This window comes from Eptatretus burgeri, chromosome 9 (genome assembly GCF_056783735.1).
Source record: "Eptatretus burgeri isolate ZD-2024b chromosome 9, Ebu_testis_v1, whole genome shotgun sequence".
Classification (NCBI taxonomy): domain Eukaryota; kingdom Metazoa; phylum Chordata; class Myxini; order Myxiniformes; family Myxinidae; genus Eptatretus; species Eptatretus burgeri.
In genome coordinates, this window is record NC_140969.1 from 15,281,926 (window position 1) to 15,297,014 (window position 15,089).

General features: G+C 46.5%; 1 protein-coding gene across 6 annotated transcripts in view; it reads left to right on the forward strand.

Annotated features, from left to right (window-relative positions):
• SRBD1 (S1 RNA binding domain 1) overlaps positions 1-15,089 on the forward strand; it is a 117,574-nt gene that overhangs the window by 74,800 nt on the left and 27,685 nt on the right. For all 6 annotated transcript variants that reach the window (XM_085894159.1, XM_085894160.1, XM_085894161.1 and 3 more), the window contains exons 9-10: positions 8,898-9,005; positions 10,074-10,322. In XM_085894159.1, the coding sequence (XP_085750285.1) occupies positions 8,898-9,005; positions 10,074-10,322 (357 nt within the window). The remainder of the gene's footprint in view (positions 1-8,897; positions 9,006-10,073; positions 10,323-15,089) is intronic.

A 15,089-nucleotide genomic window follows, 5' to 3' on the forward strand; every position in this document is an offset into this window, starting at 1 on the left:
GGTGGGAGGGAGTTGTTGACATCATGAGTCACGGGACGGCAGGGTGGTTCTTCCTCTTCGCAGAAGAGGGGGAGGGATGTCTCTATTGTCCGTTCTCTAACTATTAAATCGATCCGCAGCGCATCTAATCGATTTCTGAACATTTAAACAATGGAAGGTGAGCTATCTCGGGAACAAACACTTATCGACATAGCTGACTAAAGGAACCTGAATGTTGTGTGCAATCGAATTTCCAAATTCGTAACACTACCCCCTCCCCTTTTTACAGACTCGTCCCGAGTCGTCAAATTTTTGTGTGACCAGCATGTGTAAGTTTTCCCCGAGTACGTTCTTCCTTCGGATCCCTGAGTGCGACATTTCTTTATATGTGTCCCAAAAATAAATAACCTAATGCGCTGCGTAACTAACTAAACAAACTCTCAGACTGATTCGGACAACTTAACTAAAATTGCCGGTGCTAAAACAAACATGCAGGTGAGGTTCCACGTATTTACAATTTCCACTCAACTTATCCATGACTTAACCATGACGCAGGACTTGTGATCTGTGAAAGGGGAGAAGGTAAAAGTCGTTTCAAAGTCCATTGATGCAGGGGAATGGATGGAGATGGTCGCAAAACACAAAATGAGAATGATGGATGCACGGGCTGCCTGCAGGGCAGTCCTTGCAAAACTGGGTGGTCCTGGCACACATGGTGATGGATGGACACAGGGGCAAACACAAACAAGGGCTCACAGGCATGGGGTCATGGCAGAGACAGGCAAACAAGGCATGGCAAGGCAAGTCCATGCAGAACAGGCGGCTGCAGCACAACAGGCCGGCAATGAAGCTGGCCGGCCTCTGGTGCGGTTCCATCAGGTCTGGAGGGAGTGCAGTGGTGCCGGCCGCTCTGAAGGCGGGCTCGGACCTAGCCTACTGTCTCCCCCCACTCTATCGCCTTTGCCTGTCTCTGTCCATACCCACTCCCTTAATTTGCCACAAAACGCACCAAAATTTTGCCCCTCTTTATTTTTATTATTTTTATTTCCCTTTTATAATTGTCTCCCTAACCCCCTTTATCGTCATTGTCCGGCTAACCTATCCTGTCAACCAAGCCTACTCCCAACCCCTACGTTCCCTCTCTGTAGGGGAATAGGGAGAGACGAGCGTCCTGTCTCGAGGCCCAACAAAGCCTCAGAATGGCCTCCTCAGAGTTCAGCGATTTACCAAGGTGAGTCCAGCGGCCCACAATGAGAGCGAAGGGATGGATGGTGCGAAGGGGTACATCTCCTATCTACCCTAACATTCATTAACCTGAAACTACCCCGGGGCTTTCCAAAAACGTCTCACACTTTAAAACTATCGGTTCGAAAAACCATGATTCCCGTCGCCTGTGTTGGTGTCCATTATAAATTTGGGCCTTGCCCTCATATTTTCATACGTGCCCTCACACAATTTCCTGGCTGGGCAGCGTGGCTCAACTGGTAGGAACTCCCCTTCTGCCGAACTCTAACCATGGCACCCCCATGCCCGCAGGCTGCCTCCGAGCCTGGCTGCTCCCTACAACGCAGGGGGTTGCCCTCTGGCATTGCCCCCCTCTGATGCCCACGTGGCGTGTTGATGCCCCGGGTCCCTTTCCGAGGGTCGCCCGTGCTCACTACACTGCCCCCGTGGCATTCTGGCGCTACGGGTCCCGTTTCTGACGGGTCGCCTGTGCCCACTACACTATCCCGGCCCCTCTTGGGCCCTTGGCCTACTCTGGCCGACTAGTCCAGTGCCCGGGGTGCCCACTAAACAAATACTCAACTTTCGACAGTCACGCTCCCCGCCGGTCCATGAACTCCTGCACCCCTCCAAACGGGTTTCGTACCTTCTCTCGACACCAACAAAACGACCTCCTTTTAATATATTTAAATAACCCACTAGCTCACATTAAACTGACCCCGGGGTCAATTGGGTGGGAATCACTCCTCCCCCCAATCAGTCATCGCACCAAGCATACCACATTCGCTCCACTCACACACTTAGGCCCGCTGTCCCACACTCACTCATTGTACACTTTTCACTCTCTTCCACTCACACCAACACTCCACACTGCCATCCTCTAACTAAATCCCCTGACTAACTTGTGCTCTCGCGTCATCCCTTAAATCAATGCACATTCCTTTTACTCTACGTAGCTAAGCTGCGTCTCCACTACGCATTTCAAGTCTGTCCATGTCTCCAAAAAACCCAAAAATTCCCATTTCCTCAATCTAAACTGAAATCCCTCCCACTAATGCATTCCACAGGCTCCATGAGGACTTGTCCCTGCCCCATGAAGCCGGTCTAACGATCGCTAACCCATCCCCCTAACTAGTGCTTCCTGTGCCCCCGAACAGGGGGTCTTCCACCCCTTGCCCAGGGAATCCTGTTCACCCGAAGCGAGGCTTGCTTTTTTTTTTTCATGTGCGCACCAGCGCGGCAACTCGCAACCTGCGCTCCTTTCCCCGTGACGTCATGGCAGCTGTTCGCGCATCTCGTCCCTCCTCGGACGGTACCATCCGGCAGGGATTTCCCTTCTGCCGGATTCCAACCCTGCAGCCACGACGTCACCCTGCGCATCAAAAACAAGCCTCGCGTTTCGAGGGGTTCCCCACGCGAACACATGTGCTCTGCTCGTCGGAGCTTCACACACATGCCCGCCTGGAGAACCCATCCGGTCCAAATCCATTATCCAGCCTACCTTCTGTCCGTCGGCGGGATCGGCTAATCCACCGCTTGCGTTTACGGACCGGGCTTCACTCCTGCAGGCGCGCACGTGGCGGCCTCGTGCGTAGCACAACACGGACCCCGCGCGCGCTGCCGTGCAAACCTGGTACGGTTCTCAAAACAGCTACGGTCGCTACCCGGCCTTTGTCCACCGTCAGGCACCGTCGTCGTCGCACTCTTACGCACACATTCTCCCGTGTCACGACGCTCACACACTCCACCATGGCACCCGGACATGCGGTTGCATATTCGCGCATGCCAACCGCCATCTCCCTCACATACAGCGCTCTCACACACGCGGTCTCTCTCACACACGCTGTTCCTTCCACCCTCGGTGTTTCTCTCACATACTTTGAAACGACACGCTGTTTCCCTCGCACACTCTGTTCCTTCCACACTCGGTGTTTCCTTTACACACGGCGTGCTGGAACCACACATTTCGGCACACTCGCTACCAGGCACACCATATCACTCACACACGCGGTTTCCCTCACACACGAGGAATCGCTTACACACGCCATAACACTCACGCTATGCGTGCTTTCCAGCACGCATTTCGGCTTACTCGTACACACACACACACCGGGATGACCATGCTGGGGATTTGAGTCACCACAAGGGTTCCCGGGGCCTTCATACCCCCCAAGCTTTGTGTGCACCCGTCAACAGCACTCGCCCCATCTACCTCGCAAAGCTCGACCGGACCCACCTGGTCGAGATCCGCTTCAAGGGAGCATAGCGTCTCCCTCCATTCCTGAAGGAGGCTATCCGGCTGCTTGCACTGGGTCACGAGACATTCCCCGAGCTCCCCCTCATCGTCCTCCACTACCTCCATGTGTGTGTGCTCGTCTTTCACCCCATCTTTATCGTGTAGTCTCTCCTCTACTTTTTCTATCTCCCACGTCTCTATGCATTTTATTTCCTTGTTCATTATTTCCGTTTCTTCCTGGCTCCATTTTCCTTCCCATTTGAGTCGTTCTTCCTCTCTGAGCCCCCTTAGCGGTTCGTTATCTTTCCGGAGTTTTTCCATCTCTGTGGACTCCAATTTTGCACTCTCCTTGAGTTGGTTAATTTCAAATTCATATAAGTTTTGTTTTCTACCCCACCGTCTCTCACGTTCTTCATTCTCCAATCTCATCGTTTCTTTCAATTGGCCGATCTCTTTTTCTTGTTTCATTCGTTCTTCCTTCACTATCTCCGCATATTTCAACCTTGCTTTCTTTTTTAATTGTTGTTGTCTTTCTTTTTTAATTTCTTTCACCCCCTGTCCCTCACGCTCTTCATTCTCCAATCTCGTAGTTTCCTTCAATTGGCCGATCTCCTTTTCCTGTTTCGTTCGTTGTTCTTTCACTATCTCTGCGTACTTCAACCTTGCTTTCTTTTTCAGTTGTTCTTGTCTTTCTTTTTTATTTCTCCTCCACCGTCTCTCTTGGTTTTCATTCTCCAATCTCATCGTTTCCTTCAATTGGCTGATTTCCTCTTCCTGTCTCATTCCTTGTTCTTTCAGCATTCTTTCTTGCATCTCATTCTTTAGTCTTGCTTTGGCTTCTAATTGTTCGATCTGTACAGTGTGGTTCCTTAACATTTCATTCTCCGTTCTCGTTCTTTCCTTTCTTAACATCCTCAGTTCGTTTTGTAATTCTCTCTCTCTCTCTGCTGTGGTGTTTCTGTAACTCAGAAGCTTTTCTTTCTAATTCCTCTCTCATCTCCTCACACTCCAACCTTGCTTTGGCTTCTAACTGTTCGATCTGCACAGTGTGGTTCCTTAACGTTTCATTCTCCGTTCTCTTTCTTTCCTCTTTTAAAATCCTCAGTTCGTTTTGTAATCCCGTTTCTTTGTTTTGGTGTTTCAGTAACTCAGAAGCTTTCTTTTCTAATTCCGTCCTCATCTCCACACCTTTCACATTCTTTCTTCCTCATTTCATCCATTCCCTCACCGAATTCCTTGCTAATTTTAACCCAATACTTTCCTCTTTTTACCTCCTGTACCAGGCTTTCTCTTTTCCAAATTCCACATCGTGTTTCCGTTTTTCCTTTTCCAGCTTCGTTTTCCATTCTTCTTCTAAGTTCTTTCTATCCTGGGAGTTACTAATTCGCTCCTCCTCCTTTATTTTATTCAGTTCGCTCACCTTTTGTAACAAAAACCCACGCACCCGATCTACTTCCATCGTTTCCCTATGTAGTTCCTCGACTGTGCTGGCTAATTCCTCATTCAGCTCCCAAATTCGTTCCTGCGCGTCGGCCAATTGTTGTGACTCCCCATGAACACAATCCTCCTGAACCTTGCCTGCGCGCCGCCGTATCTCGTCCAATTTAATGGCAAACGAATGCAATTCTTTTGTATATTTCTCACCACACTTCCACTCCCCCAAGGCATTTGACACTCGTTCATGAAGTTCGCCCATGTATGCGCCGGCGCCCTGCCTCGCCTGCCATGCCCACGTGGTTTGAAACTGTGGCTGGGAGCACCCGCCTCGTGTCATGCCGTTCGCTGTGCTATTAATAGCAGCCCGCTCACGCCTCGTGCCACACTGAGGTGCAATCCAACATCAAAACACATTTCTAATCCACCTTGCCCCTGTTCGCCTTGAAATGCCATCTTGCTTCTCGGAATAAATTTAAAAAGCTCGTTTTTTGGGGGGGAACGTAGGGTCGCTCCACACACCCTTGATCCGATTCCCGTTAATTTGGTTGGAGGCGGGATGGATTGGAATCCCACTCCTGGCAGCAGTGTTGTAGAATTCCCGCCCGTCGGCGTGCGAACGACCGCGTCTAACCAATAGCGGTCGCTTCGCCCACCGAACGGACAATCCAGTCGTGACTTTCTGGAATAATGCCAGAAACCAGTCACGGGTGGGTTTTTAGCCCACTCCTGGCAGCAGTGTTGTAGAATTCCCGCCCGTCGGCGTGCGAACGACCGCGTCTAACCAATAGCGGTCGCTTCGCCCACCGAACGGACAATCCAGTCGTGACTTTCTGGAATAATGCCAGAAACCAGTCACGGGTGGGTTTTTAATCCCACCACGGCCCAGTCCGCATTCTACCCGCGCGAAATAGGGTCAATCGCTGAATATCGATATACCTCAGTACCCGCGCGGGTAACCTACCGAGGGACCGTACCTCGGCGAAGGCCTGCTTGGACACGAACCGCTGAAGCGGTCCGTTCCGTTCTGGGATAACCGAGCGGGTATTCTCGCCAGACCTCGCCGGACCCGATTCTATTTATCGGCTATTTAAAAACCAACTATATTCCGAGTGCAAGATGGGGCAGTTCAATGAGGGAATGGACGCAACGAACAGGTTTACATTCTCACAAGGACATTTATTATAATAAAGCACGTATGCAATTAAACAAGGCAAAACACATGCAATTATACAAACAACAAAAGCACGACAAAAGAACTACAACCGTCTCCTTATTATGTACAGTCACTTGCACTTAACAGCAGTTCCTACTTATGAGACGGGCCCACGGACACACGTACGCACACACACACACCCAAGAAATGGTGGCAGAGGCCTTTAATAACGAGCTCCAGCTTGGAGGACAGGTGAGCTGAAACCCAGAACCTATCTCGAACCTCTCCACCTCGTGTGGTCTTCAAGTTGTTCGGACCCGGGCTCCAGCGAGAGTGAGCTGGATCCAATCGCCGAGCCGCGATCCTTCCCGAGCTCCCGCGAATCCTCCTGCGCTTTTCAACACGTGCTGGTGAGACGAGCCGCTGATCCTTCCCGTTGATGCGTCGCTCCCCCGAGGAATCACCTCCCGCGCTTCTCAACACGTGCTGGTGAGACGAGGCGCAGAACCTTCCCGTCGATGCGTCGCTTCCCCGAGGAACCACCTCCACGAAGAGGTCGATGAGTCGCACCAAGCCGGGAAACAAAATGGAGAACAAAGAGCTCCACGAACCAAGAAGAAGAAGCCACCACTCGCAGCTCGAGCCGAGCGACCGGCTTAACTTCCTTCGAAACAGGGCAGCTTGCAGCAAAAAGCTCTCCCGAGCCAAGCAGAAGCCAAAGCTCACGGAACCGTCAAAGCGAAGAGCCTCCAAAAAGCCTCCACCCAAGCCAGGCCTCAGCTGAAGCTCACTGAGCCAGTCGAAGCAAAAAGCTTCCGCAGGCCTCAACCCTAACGCAAGCCAAGCAGGACCCGACGCTCTGCTGAACGACTCCCCTCAACTCCCTTCTCCAACTCTGCCCTTCCAACTCTGCCCCTGAACAAAAGAAAAAGATCTCCTGTTATCCTTCTCCGCCCCTCCCCCCCGCTCCCTGCGTGACTCATGACTCATGCCCTCATGCTCCATCCCCTGCTCAGCCACGGGTGGGAGGGAGTTGTTGACATCATGAGTCACAGGACGGCAGGGTTCTTCTTGCTCTTCGCAGAAGAGGGGGAGGGATCTCTCCATTGTTCGTTCCCTAACTATTAAATCCATCTGCAGCGCATCGAATCGATTTCTGAACATTTAAACAATGAAAGTGAGCTATCTCGGGAACAAGCACTTATCGACAAAGCTAACTAAAGGAACATGTATGTTGTGTGCAATCGAATTCCCAATTTCGTTACAATATATACATATATATATATATATATATATATATATATATATATATATATATATATATATATATATATATATATATATATATATATATATATATATATATATGGCATGTCAACAATTAAATAAACATGATGCAAGTATAATAAATACTGTGTAAAATAGACAAAACACAAGTTTTACCTTTTATATTTATTCCAAAACAGCAAGGTGGGTGAGGGTAAACATATTATTTACTCGTTTGTGCTGTATTCTGCCGTAAATAGAAAACAAAAGCCTTAACTCTAAGATGATGTTGAGGATGCTACTAGAGGGGTGTGGGGGGGGGGGGGGGAGAAGACAGAGGTTATAAAGATGTGCATGTGGAACTTGCGATGGCTGTTCGATCATCGGGAGCACGACGAAGCCCACTGCTGCATTGTCACATGGAAGAATGATAAAACCATCCTTAGCCACTTTGATGCAGAGCAGATTTTTCCTCCTTGGACAGGAAGGTACAAGATGGCATCATCTTCCAAAATAATCCTGTCTTTTCAGCGTTAAAAACCTGCTTAGGCATAAATCCCTTTACCTCGATTATTTCCATGAGCCATGGTTGAACTGGAGCCTTGGTAATTCCACAATGGTTTCTCCCATACACCTGTCCACTCAAAGGCATTTTTTCTCTAGTCCTCAATCCAAACATTAAGTGCATTAAGCACAATTACAATATCCCCCCGTTTTTTTCAAAAAGCATGAACAATTCGTTTTCTCCTTAATATTTTTGTTTATCTGTTGAGGAAGCCAAGAAAGCATAGTCCACAGAAGTTTTTGTCTTGGGCTATTCAAAGCTACCGTAGCATCCATGGATGATGCAACTTATTCATGATTATCTTCCTCGTACATAGAACCACATTTATGCATAACCATTTTAATAAAGTGTTTATTTTTGGAAACCTCCTCATGGCCATGTTCGTGAACTGGAAAAAGTATGGAGGTGAATTGCATATTTTATCGAAGAATAATAGAGTGTGCTAATCACGCTATTGAACACGAAGCAACTGTCATTTGCATCAGTGGTAATCTGCGTCTACACAAGCTGGTGAAACTACTCACTGTCACACTCATTGGGGATAAGTTAATTGCAGTGAAGAAGCAAAAGCTCTGTGATTTTAACTGTATTTGTGCAAATTTTCACATTGCACAGGGGTTGGCGGAGAGGGTCGAGTTGAGATGTTTTACCAAAAAGAGGAGGGGTGTAGGGGATTGGGGGTGCACAGGAGTGAGCTTTCGACCCAATAGTGGATCGAAGTCTTTTCTTCTTCTTGCGTTTGGCCAGGCCAGTTGATGACATTAGTCCTGATATCTTCAGAGTATAACACTGTCGATTATCATTTAATAGGAGCACGGGGAAGAGAATAATCATGGCAGTATACAGGCAGGTTGGACAACAGGTGGATGTCAAAAGCATGGGAATGAATGATGAAAAATTGGAGAGGAGAGAGCAAGAGGTCTTGGATAGGGGGAAGTTAATGGGAGTATCACAGAACACAGGTATTGTGGAACAGATCACAACTTATTGATTTGTAACTGATTGATTGATTTGCCAATCTCTAATCTTCCTCTCAGATGGAGGCCACAAGGTATTTTACCTGCACCTCTAGCCACGCTGTTGTCAGAGGCTGTGGAAGATTCATACAAGCGCCTCATATCACCATTACTGTGTCGGAAATTACGGTAACCATTTCTTGCATGCTTTCCTCCACGAAACTGCTCAATTTGTTATTTCCTCCCCGTCACCACCACCCAATTGACCCTCCCCATATCGAGCACTTTCACCATGTGTGCCCTTTCTTTCCCATCCTCTTTCTGTGACCGTTTGCACTGCTCTTATCTCAAGTTTTTTAGCTCGCCTGTTCGAAGAACAGAGAGCTATAGCGATACCCCCGGCGTGAGCGTCAGCGTCAGCGTGAGCGTGAAAATGTTAAAGTTTTTGGTGCAAGTTATTTTTTCCTTTCTAATGTTTTTATCTACCACACTTTTTTATACGCCCGATATATCTATATATATATATATATATATATATATATATATATATATATATATATATATATATATATATATATATATATATATATATATATATATATATATACATATATATCGGGGCGTATTATGTGATACCGGTCGTCCGTCTGTCTGTCTGTCTGTCTGTCTGTCTGTCTGTCTGTCCGTCCGTCAGTTCCTGTACGCACTCTAACTCCCAAAGTTTTCAACTTTCACGCTTCATATTTGGTACATAGGTTCAGACTGTGGAGACGGTGTGTCACGACATACGTTCGTCATCTAAAGTGGTTGCCATGGAAACCAGGATGCTGTTTTCCATCCGTTCCTGTCCGCGCTCTAACTCCCAAAGTTTTCAACTTTCACGTTTCATATTTGGTACATATGTACAGACTGTGGAGACGGTGTGTCGCGACATCCGTTCGTCATCTAAAGAGGTTGCCATGGCAACCAGGATGCTGTTTTCCATGTTGTAGCACAATTCTGTATATACCTTGTTCGGGCGTATATTGTGCTCACTTGTGCTCTTGTTACTGATTGCAATATAAAAATACATATATTGCTTTAAAATTATTTGGATCAGACTTCACTGCAATGCTTTATAAAAAAAAATATTAATTATTAGACGAGTCTTTTAAAAACGATGAATGTATAAACCTGCGAGCATTGTGTGGCTTTGACACCAACTCTGGTTTTTTGTCGCTTTTACTTTTTATCCACCACTCTATGCCCTTTCTATAGTTGCAAACTCACCAAGAATGCAGAACAGAGTGCTATTGTCCTGTTTGGGCGAAACCTAAGGAAACTGCTCCTGAGTTCTCCCATGCGGGGCTCGGCAGTTTTGGGCGCAGATCCCGGCTTCAAGCATGGCTGCAAGTTGGCTGCTGTTGGTCCTACCGGGCAGCTGCTCACTACCGCTTTGGTTTTCCCACAAGAACCGCCTCAAAGAAATGATGTTGATGCTGTTCGATCGATTGTCCTGCAGCACGGGTAGGTGAATGCAATGCATTTGTTAAATACTGCTGTTTGAGTTTGTTTGGGATGTGCTGCATCGTTGTTGTTTTTTTCCCCCTATTTAAGCAATTTCTTTATTTAAAAAGAAAAAAATTCCCTTTGTGAAATCTTGAAAGGACTCTTGTTCTTCTGCTTGTAATTCTTTCATGTGTTAAACTGCACCAAGTCAAGCAGGGAGCCGAGATGGTCGATTGGTGGGGGGGTTTGTTACACGAGAGAGACTCAGGACCTCATTTATAGGTTCATATTAGAGAACAGTGATGAATGTTTTTGGTTGAAATGAAAGACTTTAATCATTTGCAACATTATTTTCTGTAGCTTTGTACTTTCTGTGAAGTTATGCTTCCATTATTTCCACTTTGATTGGGTAATTTAGCCCTTGTGGGATTTGTCTTGCTGGGAGCTACTTGCTGTGACCAAAGAGCAAGGAAGAGTGCAGAGACAAGTGCCTTGATAGCAAGAAGTGCAACATCGGGTGCAGGAACAAGCTATCATAGCCGCCGCAGAGGATGAATGCAAAAATCTTCGAGGGCACCTCCTGCAGCAGGAAATTGAACAACCAGATGCTGAGAAAGTACATGAACGATGAATAAACTGCTTCAATGATGAAGATGAGGAAGAAGGGCGTAGTGGTGTCTATTGTGACTGCCAGTCAGTCAACTAACAATTATTTTGGGTAGAAACTCAAACTGCATGGTCATTTCAAAACTTGTATTGCAGCCTGAAGCACTGGTGCTGCTAAACTTGATCCCAGTTGTGATTATGTGGTTTGGCATGTTGCCAACAATTCATCAGCTTGCACTGTCATTTTCCACTTCCATTTCCATGCAGCCCGAGCCACAGGAATGGTAGCACCTTGAGCTCAACACGTTCGTATCCCCCTTTCCACCTCAGAGTGTTCCCACAAGCAGACGCTGCTTCGAGAGTCGATGCTGCATTTGAAACACATTGGGAGGATGAGTCACTGGATGCATAGATTGATCGGCTTGCTGAGTATCAGGTTCCTATTTTGCCCTATTGCTCGCCACGTGTAGAACTCGATATCAGTCGTATAGGTCACCTACAAGCAACAGGCACAAAAAAGACGTTGAGCTGCTGAACTACATTGGATTACCTTTCATGTGGCTCTGTTTCATTGAGAGATTCACCAGCAATACTTTTTAAAATGGCACCCACGGAATGATCCTCTTGTATAATCACATAAAGTACCCAGTGAAAGACATTGAGGATGTCAACATTTGTGGAATGGCCTATTCCATATCACTGAGAGACTGTGAATGCACATGTTCAGGGAGCTTAAACATACTTGGGCAAGTGACTTGAGCTCTGTTTGCTGAAGAGAACAGGCACTGCTTGCTTGGCATGGCTGCAGTCAGAGTTTTCAACAACAGTCATAAGAAAGTGCAAATTGTACAATAACCAACCTGCAATGAAATAGAATTAAACTTACTTAAACGGACTCTTCATGGGACATGTTGCTGCAGATTTCCTAGCAAAGAGTGTATGCTATTGTTGCGCGCTTCCTCCGATCACTGATGCGAGTGCACCAGTTACCCGGAGAGATAGCACAGCAGAAAAGCTTTATGGCCAATAATAGTCCCATCTTTTGTTTAACAGGTGAAACCAACATACGACCCCAAACAGACGGATGTTTAAAAAGTAATTTATGAATCCCTACTGTCTACCTTTCAACATTATAGTGTAGTAGATAGTAGAAAAATTGTGCAAATTATGATACAAGCATCAAATTTGGCATTTCTGTTCTGCAGGGCTTTCTGATCAAATCTGCCCGATTGGCCATTTGAAAATCCAAATTTTAAAAAATTTGAAGAAAAAAAACTTCAAAAAAATTGGAAGTCACAGCTGGCTGAAATTTTTGAAGCGCACATGGACATCCCAGACAGAGAACCAAGGGGAGATGCAGTCATCATTGATGGCTCAGCACTTATCAATGCCCTTCCTCCACGCACTTCAAAGATATTTGATGACTATGCTGAAAATACATCATCCCAAAGGTGGAATCCTATGGTGCCAGGTACGAGAGGGTGGACGTAGTGTTTGATGTGTACAAGAAGTCAAGTCTGAAGTCCGTGGCAAGGTCGGAAAGGGGGTAAGGAATCAGAAGAAGTGACAGGAACCAGTAAGACCCCAAGTAACTGGAAAAGCTTTCTTCGAGATGACAGCAACAAGACTGAGCTGTTTCACTTCCTTGCGGAAAAGATGTGTGAAACACAGATGACAAGCACAGTCATTGTCACAAAAGGAGAAGATGCCATGAGCAACACAAGGATGGTCACTGGATGCTGTGTCTCCATGTTGTCATGAAGAAGCTGACACTCGAATATTTGTACACGCCAGGGATGCAACGACGGATGGAAGCAAGTCCATTATCATTAAGGCTAATGACACGGACGTACTAGTCATAGCAATATCTGTACTGCCATCCTTACAGGAACTAGGTCTTGAGAACATGTGGATTGCCTTTGGCCAAGGAGCCAAGGTGCGATGGATTCCAGTCCATGAGGTAGTTTCTGCAATAGGGCCTGAGAAAGCTCGAGGGATCCCACACTTCCATGCGTTCACTGGATGTGACTTCGTGTCTGCCTTCCGCGGTAAAGGGAAGAAAACTGCATGGCAGACTTGGAACGTCTTTGATGATGTTTCTGAAACATTCACCAATCTCAGCCAGCATCCAACATTGATTCGTGATCTTGACTTTTTTGAAGTTTTTTTTTTTTTTTTCAAATTTTTCAAAATTTGGATTTTCAAATGGTCAATCAGGCAGATTTGATTAGAATCCCCTGGAGAACAAATGTGCCAAATTTGATGCTTGTATCATCATTTTCACGATTCCTCTCAAAAATTGCTGTTATCTGCCCCACTATTAATACCATTTAATAGCATCCCATAACAATGATTTTAAAATAAACACTCAATGTTTTTGAAACTCCTCAAAGTTACACACACATGACAGGTTTCAATGCAGTTTTGAATTAAGTCATGACTCAAGTCAGCAACTTGTATCATGTCCCCAGTCCTTAACAAAACCCCAGCAGGATAAAAATTGATTTCAAAGTCGGTTGTGGTCACGTTCGAAGCAAAGCATCCTTGCCCCGTTGAGTGCACACAGATTGAAGTCCGGCCAGTCGCGTTGTAAGTCCCCAGAGCATGATCTCTGCATCACCGAAGCAAGCAGATGAGTCCGAATCCACTACTCGCCATTTTTGGGTCACACTGCAGACCGACAGTGCTGTCGAGTGAGAAAGGGAACACAGGCCCTTTGCCCTTTTCAATACGACCAGAGATTAATTGCCTGTTCGGATGTTGTCTCCGAGACACTAGCAAGGCAGTGGGTTCCTCGAGAACCCAACTGGCCGGCAGATAAGATCGACCAGCATCCGCGAAGGTGCAGCTGGTTCTTGAGTCAGGGCTTTGGAGTTGCTTTACTGTTTGAGCCTGATTTTTATTTATTTATTTATTTTTTTCATGAAATTTGGTTTGGACATGCCACGCACCCAGCTGTGGCTTCTCACTGGTCACATCGTGTCCTCCTCTTGAATGGCATGGCTCTCTGCCCACCATTTCATTGTTTTGCACAAGTCACTCTGAGGCCTGGCGTCAAGGTGTCTGCACGCCTTGGTGTCTTCAAAGTCTCTCTCCATAATAACTCATGTAGTCGGTTTCCCTTTCATGTGGGAGTATCGTTTGGACACATTAGTGTAAACACAGCTTTGTACAGAGTGCTTTGGCCAGCCACTTGGAAATTCCTCATCCCAGCACCAGCCTGCCATTGCACGAATGCCCTTTACCACAGTAACCACAATACTTATTTAATTTCAGTTCCTTTTTACCACAGTATATACCCTAACATTTCCAATTTTGTGGTATATATGATTCAGCTATGCATAGTAACACGATGCAGAGCTGAAGGTTGTGGCCATAAGCAGCACACTTACCGAACGAAGCATTTTGGCTATTATCCAGCGGTGACTGAACTGAAAAGCACTCAATCATTGGCACCATGGTGACAAAGGGGTTGAACGCTATCTTCAAAGCCTCCCAGCCCTGTCACATAAATCGAGTGGAAGGATGGTGAAGACCTATGTTTTGCTGAATTCCCTATTCTTTACTACCACCAATAACCTGCAAACTTTATTGGCCCAGCAATCTTGCTCAACCATACCCTATTTTCAGGTTTCTTTGTTTCCCTCCCTCCTCTCTCACTTCACTTTTCCTGCTTATTCGTTCCCTTAATTCTTGCATCTACACATTGTCCCATCTAATTGTCACCATGGTGTGGGTTCACATACGTTGGTCCATGGCCAAGCAGCTAAGTTCTCTGAACAACTGGACTTCTGTAACTGGTCGCGATGGCATAAGTGCTCCAATCCTCAGGAACTATACTTCAGTCCTATAATACCCTCTCTCCTCTCTCTTTCACAGCTCATTCTTGGATCGACAACTTTCTCTTTCTTGGAAAGTTGCAAACATCACTTATCCATAATATGATTCCCTCAATTTCAGACCTACCGGTCTTCTCCACATCATAAGCAAAGAAACGGTGTCCATTATGGCACATCTAAGACACTGTCTTTTCTCACTTGTTAATGACTTCTTCCGTATGCAGCACAAGTCTGTGGGGTACCATCATTGGCTGAGGGTGCAGCTGTGCTGCTGATGCAATGCCCTCTGAAGGTTAGGAGTTTGGAATTTGTTCAGAGTGCCGGCGATAGCTCGCCTACT